We start from the raw sequence: 21,403 nt of genomic DNA, 5'->3' as shown, positions 1-21,403 counted from the left end.
TTAGTCCGTGGCAGCCGGAATGCCCACCGCCAGTACATCCAAGCCTGGATTCTCCCGGATCCCGAAAGCAGGGGGTTCTCGGATACCTACCGTTGGCGGGAGCAGGATCCCGTCGCTGGGGGGAAGGAACGCTATGAGTGAGAAGGGACCGGCCGGCGAGGTACGTCTAATGGCATATAACATTATACACGGAGAGTTTGAGCTGTTGTTTAGAAACAAGAATTGTCGATGGGGAAAAAACGAGGGCTGGTGATGCAGAAGGAATCTCCCAATCCCAAAGCTCGCAAGATCCTAAGGACGGCCAATCCACCCCCAGCGGCTACGCTGAAACCGAATGATGGGACAAAGCCCACTCAGCCAGCCGCAAAGAAGAGAGCTCTTGGATCGCCACCAACTTCTGCCCGCAAGCGACAACGTTTGGACCTCCCACTGCGGTCTAGTGAGAGGATGAATGATCCTTGGACGTTATTCCTCCCTCTTCCCCTCGTCTCTCTAGAGCCGAAAGCTCGGTACGAGTACCTTCCCCAACACCCCCTCCTCCGCGTGCACAAGAACGAGCGCGCTCTACTACAGCGTTCAACATTCCTCTCGGTGACCAGTCTAGTCTACTTGGGGGAGCTGCCATGGATATTTCCAGCGCGGGACTTTATTCAGATTTTGACAATGGAGAAACACCTAGCCCAAAGCTCACAAGCGTTGCTCATGGTCGGCAAACAGTCAACAATACTCGGAGGCAGTCTACTAACTCCACTCGGCGGTCCTCGCTTACTCCCAAACCTCGTCGGAGATCCGCTACTCCTCGTCGTTCACCCAAATCTACACGACAACCATCGGCCACTCCAAGAAGATACGAGCCCAAGGCTCTTCCCCCGCCTATAGTCACTCCTACCGTCATGCAGGCAAAAAAGGAAGCAAGGCTTGCTGAAGCGAAGGCTAAATTGGCCACCGCTCGGTCAGAGGCCGAGGCGGGACTGGCGTCTAAACAGACGATGACTGCGTCCCAAGCGAGACTTGCGGCTGCACAAGCCGAGGCGGAGAGACGCCTGAGGATGAGCGTGGAGAGCGGAGATAATGAAGGCTTGAGTGTCGTGCAGGAGGAGTCTTATGTGGAAGAGGAATCTGATAGGGATGATCCGTTAGGAGAGGAATACGATGAAGAGACGGAGGTCGAGAGAGGACAGGAAGAGGAGGGGGAGGGACAAGGCGAGGATGAGGATGATGAGGGACTAGGAGAAGATGAAGATACACTTCAACCTTTACGCGACGAAGACGAGGGTCTACCTGAAATAGACGAAATTGGGTCATCGCAAACTCAAACTCCGAAAGCTAGCACTTCCACAACCCCAAGGGCCCGGAGCAGAGGAACAGCGACTCCCGCTTTTAGACCTACTGCAACGCCTGCTACGAGATCAACGACCACACCCGCTTATAAACCCACGACGACCCAGCTACTGTGAAACCCGCTACAACTACTCCTGCCACGTCTTTAAAAGAAAGTCCAAATCTGCCACTTTCCAGGATACGCCTGATCCTGCCAATTCAGACACTCCGTCGGAGTACGCCCCTGATGAACACGAGAACACGAGTGAGTATTTTCCCAGCCTTCATGTGTTCAGTCCAAAGCCTCTTCTATCAACTTGCTTAGTTCGATCGCCCGATTTTTTCATTTCGCCTGAATACTGATTATGATTTGACAGAAGACATACGTTTCTACCAACGTCGCCCATCGCTCGGATTTTCCCTGTCGCAGTTGTCTCTCGGTACACCCTCAAAAGAAAAGATCAAAGAAATACTGCGCGATGAAGGAGAAATCGCGAGCCGAACGCGCTCCAGGCGTGCCAGTGGAGACGGAACCAGGAGAGAGAGCTTAGCTGGTGTCATGAACGGGTTGAAGTTGAACGACCGAAGCGGGAATTTATCTATCGGTGTCATGGATGAGGGCGAAGGTACAGAAGAAATGGAGGAAGAAGAAGAGGAAGAAGAGGCCGAAGAGGAGACGGAAGTAGAACAGGAAGAGGAGGAAGGGGATGAGACTGTGCGGCGTGCTACGACAACCCCTAGGGCACCGGGACCTTCACATTCTACCACTCCTCGAAATCTTCCCTCGACAACACCCCGAGCTCGACCTTTGAAAACGCCCGGAAATACATCAACTACTCCTGGAACCGGTCCATCGATGGCTGGCCCCTCTACAACACCGTTTTATCTCCCGTCTACTACCCCCGGTGGCGATCCCTCCCATACGAAGCGTAAGCCGCGCAAATCGGGATCTCCGACTCAAATGCGAGGAAGGGGGAAAGAAAGGGCCGCGGGCCAGGAGGGGCAGTATCCCCCACGCGTAACGGTGAAATCTCTCGAACAAACGAGGTTTCGCCTAGAAGAGGAAGGTCGTCATCTGGGAGGAGGGGAAATACTTCTCCGGAAAGAGGCGAGAGCTCGTCTAGGGGAGGGGATAGTCAGTGGTGGGAACATGATTTTGTGTCGCAGACGGAGGCTTGGGTGCGAGCACCAAAAACCGGACTGTAAAGCCAAAATCACCGATGAAAGTGGAGGTCGTCATTCCGCGACCACCGACCAAGTCGGTTTCAAAGACTCCTGTGCTCAAGCCCGCTGCTTCGGCATCTTCGTTCAAGCCTACAGCATCTGTATCTTCTTTCCAACCCTCGGCATCTATGGGTTCTTCTAAACCTGCCTCTTTGGCTTCCCAACATTCAGGATCGACTTTGTCCTCCAGGATCAGGTCGTCGACTTCGCCTCTTAATCCCACGACTTCCACTTCGGCTTCAAGATACTCGGCATCCACCTCGGCCTCTGTGTTTAATTCTCCTTCCAAGGTCACGCTCCAGCAACCTACCCCTGAACTTTCCTCGCTTGACCGGTCCCCTGGATCACATCAAGATACGGTCGCCAGTGCAACTGTTGGTTCGCAGCAGGACGTTGGACATATCGAAGAAGGAGGTCATATGAGTGTATCTCTCGGTTCTCAGGACGAATCGATTGGCTCGCAACACGAATCTACTGGCTCAGGACAGGATACAACGGGTTCGGTTGATTCGCAACGAGACCAAGACATGGATTACACAGATGAAGTGCCCGAGACGAGTTTACCTAATACTCCGGTAGGTCTACCCCACCTCTCCCATGAGAGCTACTCACAGGGTTGACATTTTAGGCCGAACAACGCGAGACGACCAAGTTGCCCAGTCAATCGAGCTTTTCTCACTTGCTAGACAGGGATATGGTTATGCGCTCGGAGCGTATCGCGACTTTACGCATGGAGACGTCCCAACGAAACATGACTGTGCACGCGGATGTCTCGCAGCGCAGTACGACCTTGTCTCGAAGCGCCTCTGCCAAATCTCATACGCCCGTGACCAAGAAACCTATACCCAAGAAGACGCCAGGGTTGAAGATCTTGCCAGAGTCTCAAGTATCACGCTTGAATGCGTTTACTCCGCGCGTTCCCTCAGCACCTGCGGACGATTCAGTCGAGTTCACTCCGGCTTCGAGGTTCGATTTTAATGAGTCCCACATGGACTTTGAGGACACGCCTGCAAAGGGATCCAAGTTTGTTCAGTCTACCCCCTTTGTCCGAAATGGAGCCCGCCCGTCGCTTGGTTTGGGCACATTCCAGATCTTCATTTGGGTGACTCGATGGACAATGACGATGAAATCCCTGATAGCCAAGCTGATCTATCTGACCATGACAGTCAGGTAGACTATACAGAAAGGACCGAAACCACCCCCCAACGCGAGATTTCTGTTGTGGTATCGACGAACAGTCCTAACCGAAGCCTACGCACCCAACGAGTTCCGACACCCCGCGCGCCGCGCCTATCGAACCCGGCCGACGACGATGACGACGACAATGAACCGGAGTTGCCTCCCAGTCCCAGCGCAGGAAGAAGCACTGTGCAAGAAGGGAACAGTCTTCCAGGTGGTAATGGGATTAACGGGAGGAGGCTTTCGGACATTTTGATGCTGAGGGCGAAGCAAGCGCGCGATCGAAGTAGAGACATGTCCCAAGGTCAGAGAGAGGATGGAGATATTCTAGGAACCGGCGAGATGTCAAGGTTGAGCGACCAGGCGAATGGCCTCCTAAGGCGGCTGTCTGAATCGAAGCCAAATTCCGTAGGCAACAAGTCGGGCACCTTTGGGTGAGTTCTCAATTGCGCGTTCTTACATGTTTGCCAACGCCTGTGTAGCGCTTCTACTTCGAGCAATCTTTTGGGCTTGGACATGGGCCACGTTTCTCAGGATCATTTCAGCTTTGAGTCTGGTCGTAGCCAACAGGAGCAAGTCCAGGATTACGATGCTAGTGTTCGCTTTGACGGGCCCAGTACTCGACGATCTGGTACTCCTGTATTCCGACACCCTAGCCAACATGAAGAATCAGATGAAGATGAGGTATCCTCTGTTCCAGAACAAACAGATCAAGAGCCGCGCTCAAGTGGAGGATCCGTGACTTCGCCAGCCCCTAGCGACCAAGAGGAAGAATTAGGATCAGAGGATGAAGAGGACGAGGAGGGGATGGACTATGATGACAACGGTGAACCGGTTATTAAAATTAGTGGACCACCTGAAGCGCTTGTGCAGGCCAAATCGGCACTCATCCAAGTAAGTGCTATCATTCGCTGTTTCTGTCTGCTCCTATCGTATCTAATGGATATTAGCTCGGATATGTTGAAGACGAGGAGCGTATAGAAGAGTATTCTCGTGTTCACAGGTCCAGGTCTAGGTCTCGATCCGTATCCCGGGCGGGCGATTCTACCCGTCATATCAGCATTAGGGGAAGCTCTCTTAGCCACCTGGGCGACCGCACGACTGGCCTCTCTCGAAACCAAATGATGGTCGAAGCATCGATGTACGAAGATTGGGAGCCCCCGTCAAGGCGCCAGCTCCGTGCACGCAAGTGGACCGAACACGAGTGGCGCATGCTCGCACATTACATGCGACGCGTACAAAAATCTCAAGCATTGATGCACGGGCTGTCTTCACGCCAAGAACTTGATTTGAAACTAGTGGATATTCCGACAGTTGTTCAGAAATTTGTTGAGGAAGAAGCGCATGGGATTCGGCTCGAGGGAGAGTGGGATCGGTGAGTTATAAATCTGCGTCGTTTAATTCAACTACTTTAAATATGACATCGCAGCTCGGAGATTGCTGGCCGGGTCGAGTTTCTGATCAAAACCGAGGGCTACAAAAAGGACGGCTCGTGGAGGTCTACACTCGCTAATATTACGGTTCCTGGGTTCTCGACCCAAAAGACTCGCCGCTACGAGCCCGAGCCTGAGGCAAGCCCCGAGGTGGAGAGCCCGGCTAAAGGACGAATGTTACCTGCCTCTTTATCGGAACGTCCTGGTCCAACTCGTATCACTGCGGCTCGGGTAGATGTACCACCAGATTCGACAGGGACCCTTCAAAGTATGATGCCTGCAACCAAAACTCTGCAAACAGTTCAACCCGCAAGGAAGTCGATTCACAATGCAACAGCAGCGAAGGGCCCGGTTCACACTTCTCTATTACAACTTGTGCGGCACCAGCCCCGTCAGCAGCCTGAGAATATGTCGTTGGATCAGCCGTCGGTTGAGGAGCCGCTCGTGGAAGAGTCTGAGGAGCGGTTGAATGGGCCGCGATCTATGGAGGAATCCCCTCTCGAAGAACTATTGGAGGAACCGTACTTTCAAGAACGTTCGGCTGGAGAGGATTCAACAGGAACACAATCCGGAGAGCTACCTACCGAACATCCATCAGTAGGGGAACCAATGTCGTATGAGGTCGAGGAAGAAGCTGGGGAAGAAATTGAGGAAGAAGGGGCTGAAGGAGAGGGTGATGTCGAGGAAGAGGTCGAGGAAGAGGTCGAGGAAGAGGCTGAAGAGGTCATGGAAGACGCCGAAGTCGAGCAATACGACGAAGAAGAACAAGAGAATCCATGGGCTCGAGGGTCGACCCACGAAGTTCCTGTATCCATTTCTCCGGCTCGTACAAGGTCCCCTCCTAAATCACGCAGATATCCCAACAAATCTATCTCTGCCAATCGTGGACTCGAGACGTCAATGCGATCCGCTGGTGCTCCTCCGACCCCTATTGCTCGGTTCTTCGGTACTATTAGCTCCTATATCAATCGACGTCCCAGGACAATCAAACGGGCGAGTCCAGTATGCCGATCCTCAAACCAATCTCCCGGGATCCCATAGACTTAATAGATGACGGAGAAGACGAACCCATTTTTCCTGTTCTAAACCACGTCCCTACTCCCATCCGGCCAACTCCTGCACGTCGGAATCGACAAAAACGCGTTGAACCCAGGATCGATATACCAGCACTTCAGCACGTATCTCCCCTCAAACCTACCAAGGAGCCTAGACGTCCACGCCCTAGGATGAGGCGAGCGGGATCAGTTAAGGAATTGGCAAGGAGCTTTGAGCTTATGGAAGAAAAGAGTCGAGAAGAGGCTGAAGTTGCGAGGAGTATTGGCGCGAGGCGAGTTGTTTCCGACTCGGGAAAGCCACGGCTTATCCCTGCTCAAGTCCACTATGTCCCTCCGAGCGCGCCTGTACAGTTGAACCGACCAAAGGCTCCACCTAAACCAACGAGAAACGCACCAACGGTACCGTTACTTCCCGCGGTACCGACCCGAGCTGCACGCCCTCCATCAACTCGCAAAACTCTCAAACAACCTACTCGCTCCCGACCTGCTCGCCCATCCGCTGCCAAGAAGAAAATAGTCCCCAAAAAGGAGGCGGAGGTTATTACTATTTCAGATACCGAATCTTGAATGATTAGGCTGTTTTCGTTGGCCTTGTTTTGGACCCTTTGTTAAATCGATCTTGATTTCTTGCCCCCAAGGTTTTATAAAGCTTGTATATTAACGCATTCACTTATTCCCTCGTGTTCAACGAAACTCTCTGTACATCCTATTTTTGAAATTTGGATATATGCGCATGTTCTAGACGACTATCTTGGGTACATACACAGCCAAATGAATCGAGTCATGAGAGTCATGAGAGACTTATCTCTTGAAGAGTGTTTAATTTGTCCAACTGTGGGATCGTTTGACAATGTAAGACTTGTAGGCGCATTGCGAACACGCATCGGTGCATACATACCTCTATGAGGACGCGACTGGCTTCCGGTCGGTCACATCGACTCCAGCAACGTATGAGTAGAGGCCATATCTTCCCAGCTTCTTTGCATCTCTCCGAACTTAGCTCCGGAAATTCGGGATAGATTTCTGATACAATTTTGTGAAACACTGCCCCGTCTTCGGTTGTGTTGGCGTACGGGATTGCCCCTGTGACGACTTCCTGGCAGCGATTACTGGATTAGAGATAGGGAGGTAAACGCTTGCGAGGTAACTCACTAGAAATGTCTAGGGACATTCAAATACTTAGACAGTGTGTGTTGACTATTAAAATGACTCTCACCATTGCGAGCGCGTATATATCCGCCTGAGGAGTTGGGGGCGATACGGAAGTCAGCCTTTCCGGAGGCTGTATCAAAGAGAGATAAGAATCAAACAATCGTTCCCGGCCTCAAGTGTAGTACGAAATGTACCATCCAACGCAAGGACCCCGCTAGGTGGCGACCGTAATATTCAGGCTGAAACTCGGAGTATTTTGAACTTATTGCACTCCCGAAGTCGGTTATCTTTGGGCTACCATCCGATGATATGAGGATATTGACCTTTGAAAATATGAGCACATATCCATTTGAGGAGAACGTGTTAGTTTTATACATGAACTCACCCCTTTAATGTCACCATGCACCTACGTTTTTGGGCAAGCTAAGTATGCGTAGCCTTTTTACAGTTTTTACCTGACTCACTATATCTTCTTTGTGGAGATACTTAACACCAGCAGCAATCTGAGAACACTAATATGATATATGTTACTATCAGCGCAAAAGCTCTGGTAAGTATTTCCAAGCGCCGTACCAATTCCATGCGGTTTATCTCGTCCCCGTTCCACAATAGATAGCGTACTAGATCGCCATTATCCATCCATGGTGATACTGTTGCTAGACGATCTCGGTATTTGGCCACTCCGATTAAGTGTGACACATTAGGATGATTGCATTTGGACCATATGTGTGCTTCATGCGCGGTGTTCTTCAGCGAAAGGATCAAAAAGTGCCCTTCTATGAGGTTTTCACTATTACTTGCCGTAAGCTGCCTTCTTCGGATCGCAGGAGAACCAAAATGGAGTTTTGGACATTTGATTCCAACTATGTCGCTGTTGTAAAGTGTCTCGCGATAGATATAACCGAATCCTCCAGCTTCTTGAGGGTATGGGTTCAGTTTAGACACTTCGATATGATCGGTCACATTTGCACACCCAGACTGTTCGAGTCGTTTGGTAATCTCATCAACCTTGGTAGATAGATCAGAGGTATACTGCTGGAGTTCAAAAAAGTTATTTTACTCACCATTTTATCACCCGGGTCCTCAAGTCTAAGCCATCGCGGATTGTCATCTATCGCTGATGACAACTCTGACCAAGTGGTCGAATCCTATAATACCATTTTTACGGGTTAAGACCTTTATGCTTTAACAAGGACAACAAATTGCTCAAACCTACCGAGTGAGCAATATTTCCTTTGCCTTGTTTGGACCAAGTGTGGTATTGTGTATTAATTGAAGACATCTGTGAATAATCTCCTTGAAACTATTAGGGGGCGCGCGTAAGAATTCAACCTACTTCGTTGTATACATCTACTGCAGTTGGACAATCACTAGGATTTCGTGACCAACAGGCTTCCAGTAATCTCCATAGCTGGTCTGCTTCAGGAACCAAAGGAATCATTTGTTGAGGCCGCTCAGGAATCCTACGCTTGAACTGAAATACTCTCTGGTGCAGAGATGCTTCATCAAGGTGTAGGTAGGCAAGGCTTCCTACAAAAGCTTCCTGTAGGATCTTTAAGACATACCTCGGAACTCTGGTCGAATGAACGTACTAGTATGACCTACTGTAATTGTTAGTTGGCTGTGTTTGTCAGTAAAGGAGGGGCCCACTATTCCAAGCGAAGCTATATCTGTCTCAAAACCACTCGCATAGCTTGCGTCGTTTGGGTATACGCTGTTCGAGATACCCATGCATTCAGGATCAGGGCTATCGCCGAAGTCTTGTCCAGAGATGTATTGATCCAACTCCCCCCGCTGACTTGCTTGGGTGACTTCTTTGGATTCGATTGCACTCCCGAATCCTGCGAGTTTTGGAGTGCGATCTTTTGATATTAATACGTTATCCTATAAAAGGGGAATATCAGAACTCAACACCGTGGTTTTCCAGTCGCTTCCCAAACTATATGTACAGTCAAGAGTACCTAGTTAAAATTAGGCCCAGGGAATTGCGCCCGCTTTCAGAGCCACCAGGATTCTCATTTTCCGGTATATATTGCTTATTTCTTCGAATCAAGATTACCTCCGAGACTCACCGCTTCAATACATCCGTGCACCTTATTTCCATAATAATACGCATCAACGTAATTCAGGATTCATATCGATGGTAGGGCACTTACTATTCTGATTGAATGCAGGTGGGCTACCCCCGCAGCAATACCCAGGCTCTAAAACGTCAGATGTTATCACATCTTGTATCTTTCTCAGGGTACATACTAGTTTGCACCGATTTTCTCCAGGATGATAGGCAAGAAAGTCTTTCATACTTCCGTATTTCATCCACGCCGTGACTATTGCAATCCCAAGACGAAATTTTGAAACCCCAATCAGGTCCAACACATTTGGATGTCTACACTGCGACCATATGTGAATCTCCTGGATACGACTATACCATTTATTCTTTACATCAACATAACATGAGATAGTGAAGAATAGACTGGAATTTAATGCATCACGTACTATTTCATCTTTGTTTCTGTGGAGTTTGAGCGCAACTATCACCCCTGTATCAAGTTTTGCACAGAATACGTCGTTCTTTTTCCCACTAGCAGTGGGATACTCGGGGAGTGCTGATGGTTCAAGTTCCCTCGTAAGATTGGGGCAACCTCTCCTTTCTATGTAGGAAATCTCTTGATCTCTGCGGCGTAGCTAACAAGCAAGTCTGGGTTATATATAGAAGAAAAAATATTAGCTTATGCTAACCACACTCACTTCCGATTCTTCCACTTTTGTTCCAACGATGTACCCATCATCTGATATGGTCCATTCAGACGGCTGAGTACTTTTTGGTTAGCACCCTGAAATTAATTGGCGCGTACGTAGTCTAAATCGTAGGTCAGTGCTTACTTTGGATGATGATGTACTAATGGGATCCAGAGTTGGGCTAGCCGATTGTAACTTGTTACAAAATAAATGCGCCTTCATCTTAATGTGCGTTAAAGCTTAGTGGTGGGCTTTCTACTGTGGTGATTTTGACTCACATGGGACCGCACAGTGCTGGCAGTCGGTCGGTTGTCAGCATCTAGCCAGCAGCTAGAGATAAGGGACCAGAACCAATCAGGGCAGACACCGGGCCTATCAGGAGGCTCGCAAGACTGGATCTTGCGGAGCACCGTTAAATCGCTCAATCCCGCATACGGTACCATCCCTGTAATTACTTCCTACGAGTCAATTGTCATCATTACTCCCAAGAGGGGAGGTCGTTGCTGTCAACTAGGAAAGTCGCGCACCAGAAAAGTCTATGGTGTTTGAATTTGAACTATGAGAACTATCATTCAGGCGATACAAGATAAAACTCACCATCCCAAGGGCGTATACATCACCTTGGCAGCTTAGTCCCCTACTGGATACTTCGAGTAGTATCTCAGGAGCCTGTTGACGACAGATTCGATGTCAGAGTTGATCAGCAACTCGGCTAGATTATGACACTCACCGTCCAACGCAGTGATGTGCTCGCAACGTAAGTGGTCGTACTGAACTTGAGAGTGTACTCTGTAAGGCTCGCACTTCCAAAATCTGTAAGTTGGGGCCGATGATCTTTGGTCACCAGAATGTTCAGCTATTTGGGCGACGTTAGAGACAGCATTTACTATACACATTGACCTACCGCTTTGATATCACCGTGGACCTAAAAGGGCGTCGCGGCGTTCCTAAGTGTGTGCACCGAAACCATCCATCGAGGAACAACTCACGAGTTTAGCATCATGAAGAAAGGACACGGCTTCAGCGATTTGAACACACTAGCGAGTTTGAGTTTCTTTATGAGATAATAAATATAGATTGGATGAATTTTGGACTTTGTTTACCATCTTGTAGCGATCCACATCTGTCCTATCGGCGAGAAATTGGCTTAAATTCCGTTTTCCATCCATGGAGAGACCATAGCTATCCGGCCGCGGAACTTTGCCAGGCCAAGCAAAGGCAATATGTTTGGATGCTTGCATTTAGACCAAACATACAATTCATGTGCAGCACGCTGGATGATTACGAAGACCCGAATCATAAGACCATCCCTTCTCCCGCTATAATTTGCGGACAAAAAGGATAATTTCTTACTTTAAGCTGTGCCTGGGACTCCTCACTTTGGTCGATATCGGGCTGAAACCTGAGACATTTGACTCCGACTTTTTTTCCCGTGAGTAGAGTGGCCGAGAAGACGTCGCCCAAGCCACCAGTCGCGATGGCGAATTCGCTACATGTGGATTCATGGATTGTGTCTGTTAGATCCAGGCACCCGTGGCTTGTGAGACAACTGAATATGTCTCGGATGGACTTTGTATAAATCGCTGCTCAGAATCGAAACGGGGCTCTGGGTGTGTGGGTTTTGCAGGATAACCTTACCGTACTCTTCCCAATAATGCTCCTGGAAATACTTGAAGTTGAGAGCGGGTTTCTCTTTTTCTGGTTCCGCCATTGCCTTGTAGAGTTTTGAGTACCGAAAGGGAGCTTAAGATATGAACCAGAGTGATTGTTATTAGGATGTGTTAATTATGATTTACACGATCCTTTATTTTCACATGTTTGTCTGTGTGTACTTTTCATCTGGCGCCATCAATCAACGAAACTTGCAGGATTCAAGAAATCAAAAAGTACTATACTTGCAGTAAACAATTAAAATAAATACTTGAAATACGCCAAGACTTATGTGATGCATACACGAGTGTCGTCCTAATAAATCCTAGGAAGCACACCTCTCCCACACGACCACTCTCCATCTGTATTACCACAAACTCCACGTTTCCCCGACTGTGCTTCTCCAATCCCCCCCCCCTCACCAAATCACTCGAAATATGCATCTTCCGTATACTCCGCACCTTCGTCCTCGACGTATACCCCTCGTTCATCAATGATGATGCCGAACCGGGTGACCTGGGGCAAGTACGCCAACGCGGCGAGGTCAAGGATCGAAACGTCGTCGAAAACGGCCTCGCCGTCGAATCCGCCCTGATCGTTGCGAGGTTAATTAGTATAAAATAATGCAGGTCGAGGATAAGGAGAACTTACAGTCACGACCAGCCGAGAATCGGCGAGCACGGCACTATGATATCCTCTCGCGGGGAACGTCCGTCCAGCGCACTGTTTCGTCTCGTACTGAAGGGTGACTAACAAAAAACCAAGTCATATCAGAAACCTATTGTTCCCTCGCATACATACACACGCGCGCGAGAAAATGAAAAACGAACCTAGGTTAAACAAGATCAAGTCTGATAAAAAGACCTGGCCGTTGTGTCCTCCGAGGATGAACAAGTAAGATCCGACCTGGGTCGAGGAATGGAACATGCATGGGTACCGATCGTCGGTCAAGACCTGCTTCCACAATCCAGTGTCTACATCCCCTCTTCATGAGACCAAAGAAAGCGAAGGAAGAGAAAAAAAAAAAGTACATACCTAGATCCATGACCCAAATATCGTCATACGTATCGCGTCCGTCGGATCCACCAATGATGACCATTACGTTCCCGACTAGGTTGGAGGTATGGTACCCTCTGGGTGGTGGGACAGCGGAGCCTTCGCGTGGTCTGATTTGTTGCCAGCGAAGCTTATCGAATGGAACTCGGACGTCCATGGTCCATACGTCGTTTAGAGCTACGGTCCCGTTCCCTCCTTTGGGAGGGGCACGTGCGTGCGTGTAAGTAAGTTTAAGAGTGAGGGGGAGGGGGAAGCAGATGAAATCAAACAAAAAAAAAGGGGGGGGGCACATACCACCGAAAATAAACAAGCGCCCATTGTGAAGACACGCAGTGTGCGCCCTCCTGGGCATTGGCTTTTCACCTGGATATCGGGTTTTATCCATTTGTGCATCAAGTGTCGAAAATGTATCTTTAATTCGCTCAGTCATGTATATGTTGGACCAAAGGGAGGGTAAAAGGCTTACACAGTGTCAAAGTATACATGGTCTTGCCCCCTCCGACGATGAAAATAAACCGGTTGTGAACAAGTGTTGCTGTGTGGGCCCGGCTTCCGGGAGGTTGCTCTCCGGTAGGTTTAGGTTTTCCCCAGACAAAGGTTTCTACCCAACACGTGTGCATTAGAATGAGAGAAGACTTGAGAAGGGGCAGAGTTTGGGTAACGCACCGGTGTCCAGTGTGTACACGTCGTCTCTCGAGTCCGTCTCATCGGATCCACCGAAAATCCAGATGGTGCTGTCGACCAAAGTCATGCTGTGCGCTCGAAGATGTCGTGTAGGGAGCATGCCCGAGACTGGGGCTCGAGACCAGTGCATCATCTTTCCGCTGTGATATCAGTGTATGTACCGAAAACTAGAGCAGCACTAGACTGACAGTGGGAGAAGCCATGACGGACTTGGACATTTGGAATAAATGTGGATTGATAATGTATCGTTGGGACGAACGAGGGTCTTCGCGTTCGCGTTCACGGTGAGACCTAGCGCCGGCGCCCTTTGGTTTGCTGGAAGAGGAAGCGGGACGCTCATGGGGGCTTTGTTTTGTAGTTCTGACAGACGAGGATGAGGCCTTTTCCGTTGACCCCGATTTGCCACGGCTCAGCGATGACGAGCTCGTGACTGTTGGTGTCAGTATTTCAGCAGACGTTCGTTCTGTATTCGGCATTCTGTGGTGTTAGCAGTAATCAGAGTGGGGGAGAATATGTAATGCCGATGAGCCTGGTCCCTTGAGTTTGCACGTGCCACGGACGACCATGTCCAACAACGGCCCATCTTCGTTCCCGCTCCGCGCTGGTGTAGCTTCACGAACAAAACTCCCAGCAAGGGATATCGCTGCCCACTGCTGCTGCTTCTGCTAGCAACTCAAAGGACCCGAAGAAACGAGCAAAAGCTGGTATCTATTTGTTTACTAGTTCAACCCCTGCTCGCCACACTGACACTCATTCGCCCCTGTTCAGTCGAAGTATTCTCCCAGCCCAAAGATACAGGTTCAGGATTCCAAAAGGGCACACAACTTTCCTATCTCATTTCAGCTCTCAAGGTCCGTCACTGTCCTTGGTTGCCATTTCGTGGCGCGCCCTGTACTCACTCCTGGAGGTAGGAACGAAAAGGTCCCATTCGACTCGAAGATCTAGGAGCATATGCAAACGTCCCAAATGTGGAAAACGACCCGGTTCTTGTCAAAGCACTCAACGAACATGAACGAGTGACCGTAGATCCCAAGCTAAAACTCTACACGTGGCGGGTTCGCACCGTCCTTCTCACTCAATCCACATTACATTAATTCCCCATTGTAGCCCGACTTTCAAGTCAAAGATAAACAATCCGTGTTGGCCGAAATCACTCGACATGCACGAGGCGGGGCTGGTGTATCGATGAAATCCCTCAAGGAATCCTGGGCGGGTGCTTTGCAGGCTGTCGAGGAACTTGAGAAGGAGGGTCTGGTGCTTGCCACCCGTTCGGCAAAGGACGAACACATAAAATGGTGTTCAGGAATGATATGACCCCTGAAATGGGCGGAAAGAAAGTCGACCAAGGTAAAGTGTTCATTTTGTCCACTTGGGCAACTGACCCAACTGTCCTGGGCTGGTTAGAGTTTATCGACCTCTGGAACAACTTACTGTTCCTCCTGAAGCGGACATGATCAAGGCTTTGGAGTCGGGTATGATCGGGATGCCTTTGTATTCTCATTTTACTGACCATGAGCCCTTCTTCCCCCATTCCTCTTACAAAACTTTCGCACATAACCCGCAATTCACACCTCTGCCACCTCCCTCGCTAACACAGAGGGCCTTCAAATCAGCACCGCCGAATCATCTTCCAAATCTAATGGCCAACAAAAGAAAAAGGGCAAAAAGAGCGCGCCGAGGCAGCGCCCAGTCAAGATTACGAATACACATTTACAGGGTATCGATCTGACCAAAGATTATGCCCCCCCCCAAAGGAGGACGCTTGAACGCAGTCAGCATTATTCCCACCCTTCCTTGTATGCAAGCGACATGGATCTGTAGAGTTTTGTATTGGTGAGTCTGTCATCACACTCGTTTCGTTTCGTTTTATTCTGTGCAATTCCTAGACGTTCCGTTGTAATTTATGACTTGGTAATACATTAGTTTAGCATACGTTTTATTCTGCGAGTTACTACAAGGAAACGACCGGGCGCTATCGGCTGTAGGTCCCGTATTCCTTTCAAGGTAATTATATTCCCCTACATATGCTGGGCAACTTGCCCATTTCATTTGTGCGTGGATAAATGCAATATGCCTCTACATGCGGCCTCGACCGGCTATGTGCGTCATATTCATTCGAACGTACCATAGCTATATCCCCCGTGCATGCTGTTCAGCCTGCCAATTTCATGTGGACATAATAGCCCGACAATAGACAAACGTACTGTGCTTCTACACGCGGCCTCTTCTCTGTATACTCCCAGATCGACATATATGAACTGCGGCGTGTTATCTTGGAGCAAGACGCCACGCGGGGCTGTATTTTTCGAAGCCGAGATGATGTTTTGTCCCTTACTTTTATAGAGTAATGCCCGTGTCCGTGTTCTATTTTTGCGACACCAGGGCGGTGGTATACTTGGAAATAAGTTTATTTTAGGCGGCAAGGGGTGGGAAGAGGATAAAACGACTCCGTCTTTCAACCTCACAAGCCTTGTCGGTCCTTCATCATCATTATCATCGATGGTCCGTCTTTTGTCTCTCTTGCTCTGCGTAGGTGCAGTCTCGGCCCGTCTGCGCAACCCGCACGACCGCCACCGCCCACGTGCGGGACCGCCGTCGATCGCGCGTTCATTGGCGGATGAGCACACGCATGCACCCCGGGCTCCTGAGCTCCCCAAACGCGCGACGACAATCAGCTTTGCGAATCCCAAAGCGGCTCAGTATCTCGTGGATGGGACCAAGATCCCCGAGGTCGACTTTGATGTCGGTCCGTCCTGGTCGGGTACGTCCATATACATATATACATATATGCGTGTTATATGTGGCCATTATTTTTATCATCTTAATTCTCGACTTTTTTTTATTCATTTTGTGTGTGTGGGATTGGGGTTGTACAGGATTGATGCCGATCTCTGGGAACGCAAACGAAACGAGAAAGTTGTTCTTTTGGTTCTGGCCTACGACTAACGAGAAGCACACGGACGATCTTGTGTTTTGGACCAATGGTATGCCTGTCCAGTAGAGACAATACTGTCATATATGTGAGATCGGTCGGACTGATGTTTATTTGTCCCCAAGGCGGACCCGGCTGTTCTTCCCTAGAGGGCCTGATTCAAGAAAACGGACCGTTCACATGGCCGACGGGTACTGCCAAACCTATTAGGAACCAATGGGCGTGGACGAACTTGGTTAGTATGAGATGAGACATGTACTCTCAAGAACTATAGTTTTTAACCTTTGCCTCGCTCTAGTCTCATGTACTCTGGGTTGAACAACCAGTCGGCACAGGATTCTCACAAGGTGTCCCTAATATTACGTACGTAGCTACCTACCCAATTCATGACTTTCCTTACAACTCATCTCTGGGCACTCATTAATTTATTTACTTTTGGCAGGAACGAGGATCAACTCGCGGAGCAGTTTGCTGGATTCTTGGCGCAGTTTCTCGAGGTGTTCTCAGAGCTCAAGGGCAAGAACTTTTATGCTACCGGAGAATCCTATGCTGGGTTTTATGTTCCTTGTGAGTCGATATGCCTTGGACGTGCTTTTGATTAGCAAGTTCATCTTTTGGCATGTGTTAGATATTGCAAATTACCTCTATGAGCATCCCAAAGCCGTGGACCTCAAGCTCAAGGGAATTTGGATTACAGACCCATCCGTATCTTACGACCTCGTTACAGAATTCATCCCGGCCGTGAACTTTGCCATAGTAAGACACCATTCGTTTTATACTTTTTTTAATCTGTTATTTAACGAAACCAATCGGTCCCAGAAATGGAAAGACGTTCTCAGCCTCAACTCGTCTTTTATCTCTCAGATCCAACAAGTTGGGGACAAGTGCGGCTTCACCGATTATTCCAAGAAATACGTGACCTACCCCCCTGCTGGTCCACTTCCGCTCCCTTCGCAGTCGTACGTTGGATCTCCGGATTGGGCGGGCATTAAAGACGAATGCGCTACCTGGATCATGATATACGAAGCTGCAAGCATGTGAGTTCTCCTAGTCCGACCGTTGGTTAGGAATGTACAGGATATACATATGCGTGGGGGCTCACATGCTGTTTTGTGCAGGGTGAACCCCAACTTTAACGTTTATCGTATTTTCGACGTTTGGCCTGTTCTCTGGGTGAGTAGATGAAATTAAGATGGTAAGAAACGTGACTGATAGTCGTGTGTTAGGATGTGCTCGGGTTTCCAGGTAAGGGACTACACCTCTTTGCCCAGCATCAAGTTGGCCAATGATACATATGGGAACATAGGGAGCTTCGATAGCCAGCAAGGCCCGATTTACTTCAACCGTACGGATGTTCAAGATGCGATTCATGCACCGCATATCAATTGGAGTGAATGCTCTTCGATTGTGAGTTTCAGGATGACTTGCTATCCTGCATGACTGACGCCCGCTTATAGAACGTATTTGTCAACGGCACCGATACTTCTATACCATCAATGCTGAGCGTCATGCCTAATGTGATCGAGAAGAGCGAGCGAACTGTGGTCATGCACGGTGGCATAGTAAGTAGTTTAGGTCATCTCTAATCTCCGCTGCTGAGAAGTATGAATTCCCAAAAGGACTATGTGCTAATCGCGGAAGGCACAAGGTGTGACTGTTTTCTTTGTCGCGTTTAAATTCCGAGATTTTGACTAACCCTGATCTGGGCACCTTGAAGAATTGCGATTCAGTCAGTGTTACTTTTGCTTCTTTTATTTTGCACGCGCGCTAAGTAGATCCCGCCACTCTAGAAACATGACGTGTGAGACATTCTGGCCCAGAAGTATTCTGTATCGCTAAGATCCTCTTTACAGGGCACGGTCAGCAGGGCTTTCAGCGACCGATAGCAAATGAGAGCTTCATAATTGAAGGCTTTGGCATCCTCGGCGCTATGCATCAAGAGAGGAGTAAGTGTTCTCGCTTTCGGTTCTATTCGCGGACTCTAATTTTGCACATCTTCAGACTTGACATATGTCGAAGTCGATCTTTCGGGTCACATGATGCCTCTATATGCACCTTGGGCTGCGTACAAGACACTGAGCTACCTTCTTGGAAGGGAGGAGCTTACGGATCATACCAATGATGCTGCTTTATACCCAAGCGCATATGAGTTGTACGGATCGGCGTCCAGCAAAAAAGTTGTGAATCGGCACCGAACGGAGCTTTAAGCCCCTCGTGTAGGGATCAAATGGATTTATGAAACCAGAAGTTCAATGTAAAAAGTCGATAGCTATATCAAGTAGATACCGAGTGGCCCGTATATACTATCTCTGCGCGGTAACCTTGAGTTTGACCTTGATTTTGTTCCGTATTCGGTCTTAAGTACACCAAGATTGAAGGACCTTTGACATGTGGTATAAGCACAACTTCCTTAAAGCTCCAAACTCACCGGTTGTAGGAATCGTTACGCGAGTTCATTTTGTCAAAGCTAGTTCGGCTATACCATTCCTTATTGGTACCTGAAAGGCTTTGCCGATTATTTGTATACAGCTTGTTTCAGAACAAATCCACGACGTTGACATTAAGATTAACCATTTATACATCCGTCAATTCCTCAAATAGCTTTGGGTATTTAACATTAATGAAATCTTGGTGCTGGATGTCTTTTTCACCTCAGTCCGTCTGTTGCATAGATTCGCATAATTCGTCGCCGTGTTATCGTTAATATGCAATGTGATTTTGAAAAAAATAAGAACCTTCGATCAACTTGGATTCTAACATAGACTAACCCATCGGGTGCCTCTCGGAGTTTAAGAAGAGCCATCGGTCGTATGTGTCAGCTATTGACTTCATGATGGATACCTTCAACCGCGGGTTAGCATTGGGAGTAGACGTCATGCCGCTTGCCTATCAGGGTGCTTATCCAAGACCCCGTCTCCAGTGTCAGATGCCAGCTCTATATTGAAATCCACTTGCATGTGGCGGCTTATCCAAACCCGGGAAAAGTGGCAAATTCCCCAGGCCCGGATCCCCCAGCCTTTTTAAGCTTGCCGATGGAGTCGTATAATACGCGATTCAGACGCGCTCGGTCATCTTCCTCCCTCTAATCGCTTGCCTGACGTTTACACTGGGTGGACCATAGTGAGCCCATTCCTCAACCCACACGGCCATACTATTTCCATTTAGGCTTATCCTAAATACGCTTTTTTTCGATAGACAATACCAGACGCAGAGGCATGGCACAATAGTGCTCATTGTCCAGACAAGTACAAAACTGGAAAACCTTATACACCAGGAGACATTTCTACATTGCATGCACTACTGGATAGGTTTCTCACGGATCTCGGAGTGACAAAGTACATATTCCCTGAAATTATTCATCGGCCAGTATTGTCCAGACAAGTACAAACTGGAAAACCTTATACACCAGGAGACATTTCTACATTGCATGCACTACTGGATAGGTTTTCTCACGGATCTCGGAGTGACAAAGTACATATTCCCTGAAATTATTCATCGCCAGTGGTAAGTTTCCTTGGATTCGTCTCAAAAAGCCTCCCTTCCCTAGCTCTAGCATAATTCTTTGCGTCACCCACTTGCTCACTTAAATGTCTTGCATAACTCTTTCACTATTACACATCGTGTCTAACGCTTAGACACATGTAGCCAACACCCCGGAGGCAGGCGAGCGTGTTATCATATTCGCCCGGAGGCATGACGACAACCCTGAACCTTTACAGGAAAACGCCTTTGACCGCTCTGTGAAAGTCTACCTTGAGCGGGCAGGATTTTCAACACTTTCACCATGGCAGAATATTCTATGGGGAGATGATGGTGTTATTTTTATTTAATACCATTACTCCCCAATAGAACGGGGGACTTCACCACTTACAGAGTCATCGTAAAATGTATTTGATTTTCTTCTTAGCGGCGTGCACCTAGGCTGATTGACCATGCTGCAAGGTTTCTCCCTGTAATTGCTCAACCTTCCCTGAGTAATCAGAGCGTGTGCCGCGCACCTCTACATCAAGCCCCTTCCCCCAGGTTTTGTATGGCATGCGAGAAGTTTTAGAAGTCTTACTGTAGTCAATGTATTAATCTGTTTATGTATGCATACATATCCCTGCTAGTTTTTTTGGCGATCAAGGCTCTATGCTACCCTGTTTAGACATGGCTAAGGCTCTGATCACGCTACACTACTATAGATATCAAAAGAAGATCAAAGGATTCGGCCTCGTGCTTGTCACATTGCAAGTCTGTGCCACTTCAATTTCCATGAATGAGATATCGAATCTGCATCAAGTTAATTCAAAATAAGTGATGTTTAATATGTCACTGCTTAGCGAGAAATACGAGAAGCACCACGCATCTGATGGTCTTAACTGATAATCTTCGTCATGAGACTATGTGATGCTATAGGTACGACAGCTCGTTGAAAACTACGCAATCGAGATGACTTGACGAACAATTGTTTTCTGGATTGGCACTAATACTACAGCTACGGGAATGTATTGTCGCGCAAACGTGATGATACTCTGCGCGATTACCACCAATGTTCTATTGAGGTGCATCCAAGACAGGCTCGTTTCACGCCCATAAGCCCGTGAACTGCTGTACTCATGTGTACAACCATTCCACGCCACTCAAAGCTCAGACGTTCAGGGATGCTGCCACTAGTACTTTGACCTGAGTACCCGTGTAGATGCAACTCTTGGCAAATGAATAAGGGATAGTATTCCTGTGAGAGGAAAAAGCATTTTACTTTCTGCTGACTTTAGCATAAAGCCTGAACTCGGAGTTTTCATACGCATTGGACCTACCGTAGTAGCGGCCGACCATTGGTTCATCGTGTCGTCACCCAAGTTGAATATCATAAATATTTTATTAAATTCACGATCATCTGATCATAATAGAGTGTATTTACGCGTGAGAGATCTCAGTTCAAGGACAAGGGCCTAACCTTAAGAATAATTAAACCGGGGTTGCTCGCACGCCGCCAC

The 21,403-nt window shown here is 48.5% G+C and overlaps 4 protein-coding genes across 4 annotated transcripts; 2 read left to right on the top strand and 2 right to left on the bottom strand.

Moving 5' to 3' along the window:
• Positions 1–19: 19 nt before the first annotated feature.
• RhiXN_08515 (uncharacterized protein) lies at positions 20–6,778 on the top strand (the record flags this gene model as incomplete). The annotated part of the gene is made up of 12 exons (XM_043328331.1): positions 20–160; positions 214–434; positions 497–1,275; positions 1,331–1,585; positions 1,698–2,438; positions 2,488–3,119; positions 3,173–3,646; positions 3,715–4,157; positions 4,206–4,617; positions 4,674–5,098; positions 5,153–6,153; positions 6,207–6,778. 12 exons carry the CDS (start codon positions 20–22, stop codon positions 6,776–6,778), a joined length of 6,096 nt encoding a protein of 2,031 aa, XP_043183716.1.
• Positions 6,779–7,111: 333 nt separating this feature from the next.
• RhiXN_08514 (kinase domain protein) lies at positions 7,112–11,343 on the bottom strand (the record flags this gene model as incomplete). Its single annotated transcript, XM_043328330.1, has 25 exons — positions 7,112–7,149; positions 7,208–7,307; positions 7,364–7,372; positions 7,428–7,493; positions 7,558–7,686; positions 7,749–7,769; positions 7,828–7,866; positions 7,937–8,371; positions 8,428–8,511; positions 8,580–8,645; positions 8,700–8,906; positions 8,956–8,964; positions 9,014–9,247; positions 9,520–9,567; positions 9,617–9,799; positions 9,860–10,048; positions 10,112–10,174; positions 10,247–10,324; positions 10,381–10,560; positions 10,630–10,638; positions 10,700–10,771; positions 10,833–10,958; positions 11,007–11,027; positions 11,092–11,139; positions 11,206–11,343. The coding sequence occupies 25 exons, from the start codon at positions 11,341–11,343 to the stop codon at positions 7,112–7,114; spliced, it is 2,592 nt and encodes an 863-aa protein (XP_043183715.1).
• Positions 11,344–12,178: 835 nt separating this feature from the next.
• Positions 12,179–13,592, bottom strand: RhiXN_08513 (Rab9 effector protein with kelch motifs; the record flags this gene model as incomplete). The annotated part of the gene is made up of 7 exons (XM_043328329.1): positions 12,179–12,343; positions 12,404–12,501; positions 12,583–12,726; positions 12,788–13,003; positions 13,103–13,219; positions 13,275–13,409; positions 13,475–13,592. The coding sequence occupies 7 exons, from the start codon at positions 13,590–13,592 to the stop codon at positions 12,179–12,181; spliced, it is 993 nt and encodes a 330-aa protein (XP_043183714.1).
• Positions 13,593–13,719: 127 nt separating this feature from the next.
• RhiXN_08512 (Serine carboxypeptidase) lies at positions 13,720–18,631 on the top strand (the record flags this gene model as incomplete). Its single annotated transcript, XM_043328328.1, has 21 exons — positions 13,720–13,776; positions 14,103–14,196; positions 14,261–14,343; positions 14,404–14,547; positions 14,600–14,741; positions 15,909–16,253; positions 16,369–16,476; positions 16,550–16,659; positions 16,723–16,787; positions 16,867–16,991; positions 17,053–17,180; positions 17,244–17,461; positions 17,543–17,597; positions 17,651–17,669; positions 17,731–17,831; positions 17,882–17,986; positions 18,044–18,072; positions 18,142–18,153; positions 18,200–18,225; positions 18,278–18,370; positions 18,426–18,631. 21 exons carry the CDS (start codon positions 13,720–13,722, stop codon positions 18,629–18,631), a joined length of 2,265 nt encoding a protein of 754 aa, XP_043183713.1.
• Between the last annotated feature and the right edge of the window lie 2,772 nt (positions 18,632–21,403).

The sequence above is a fragment of the Rhizoctonia solani genome, chromosome 10 (assembly GCF_016906535.1).
Source record: "Rhizoctonia solani chromosome 10, complete sequence".
NCBI lineage: Eukaryota > Fungi > Basidiomycota > Agaricomycetes > Cantharellales > Ceratobasidiaceae > Rhizoctonia > Rhizoctonia solani.
Note: the sequence above shows the minus strand (reverse complement) of the source record. Positions and strands in the feature narration are given on the sequence as shown.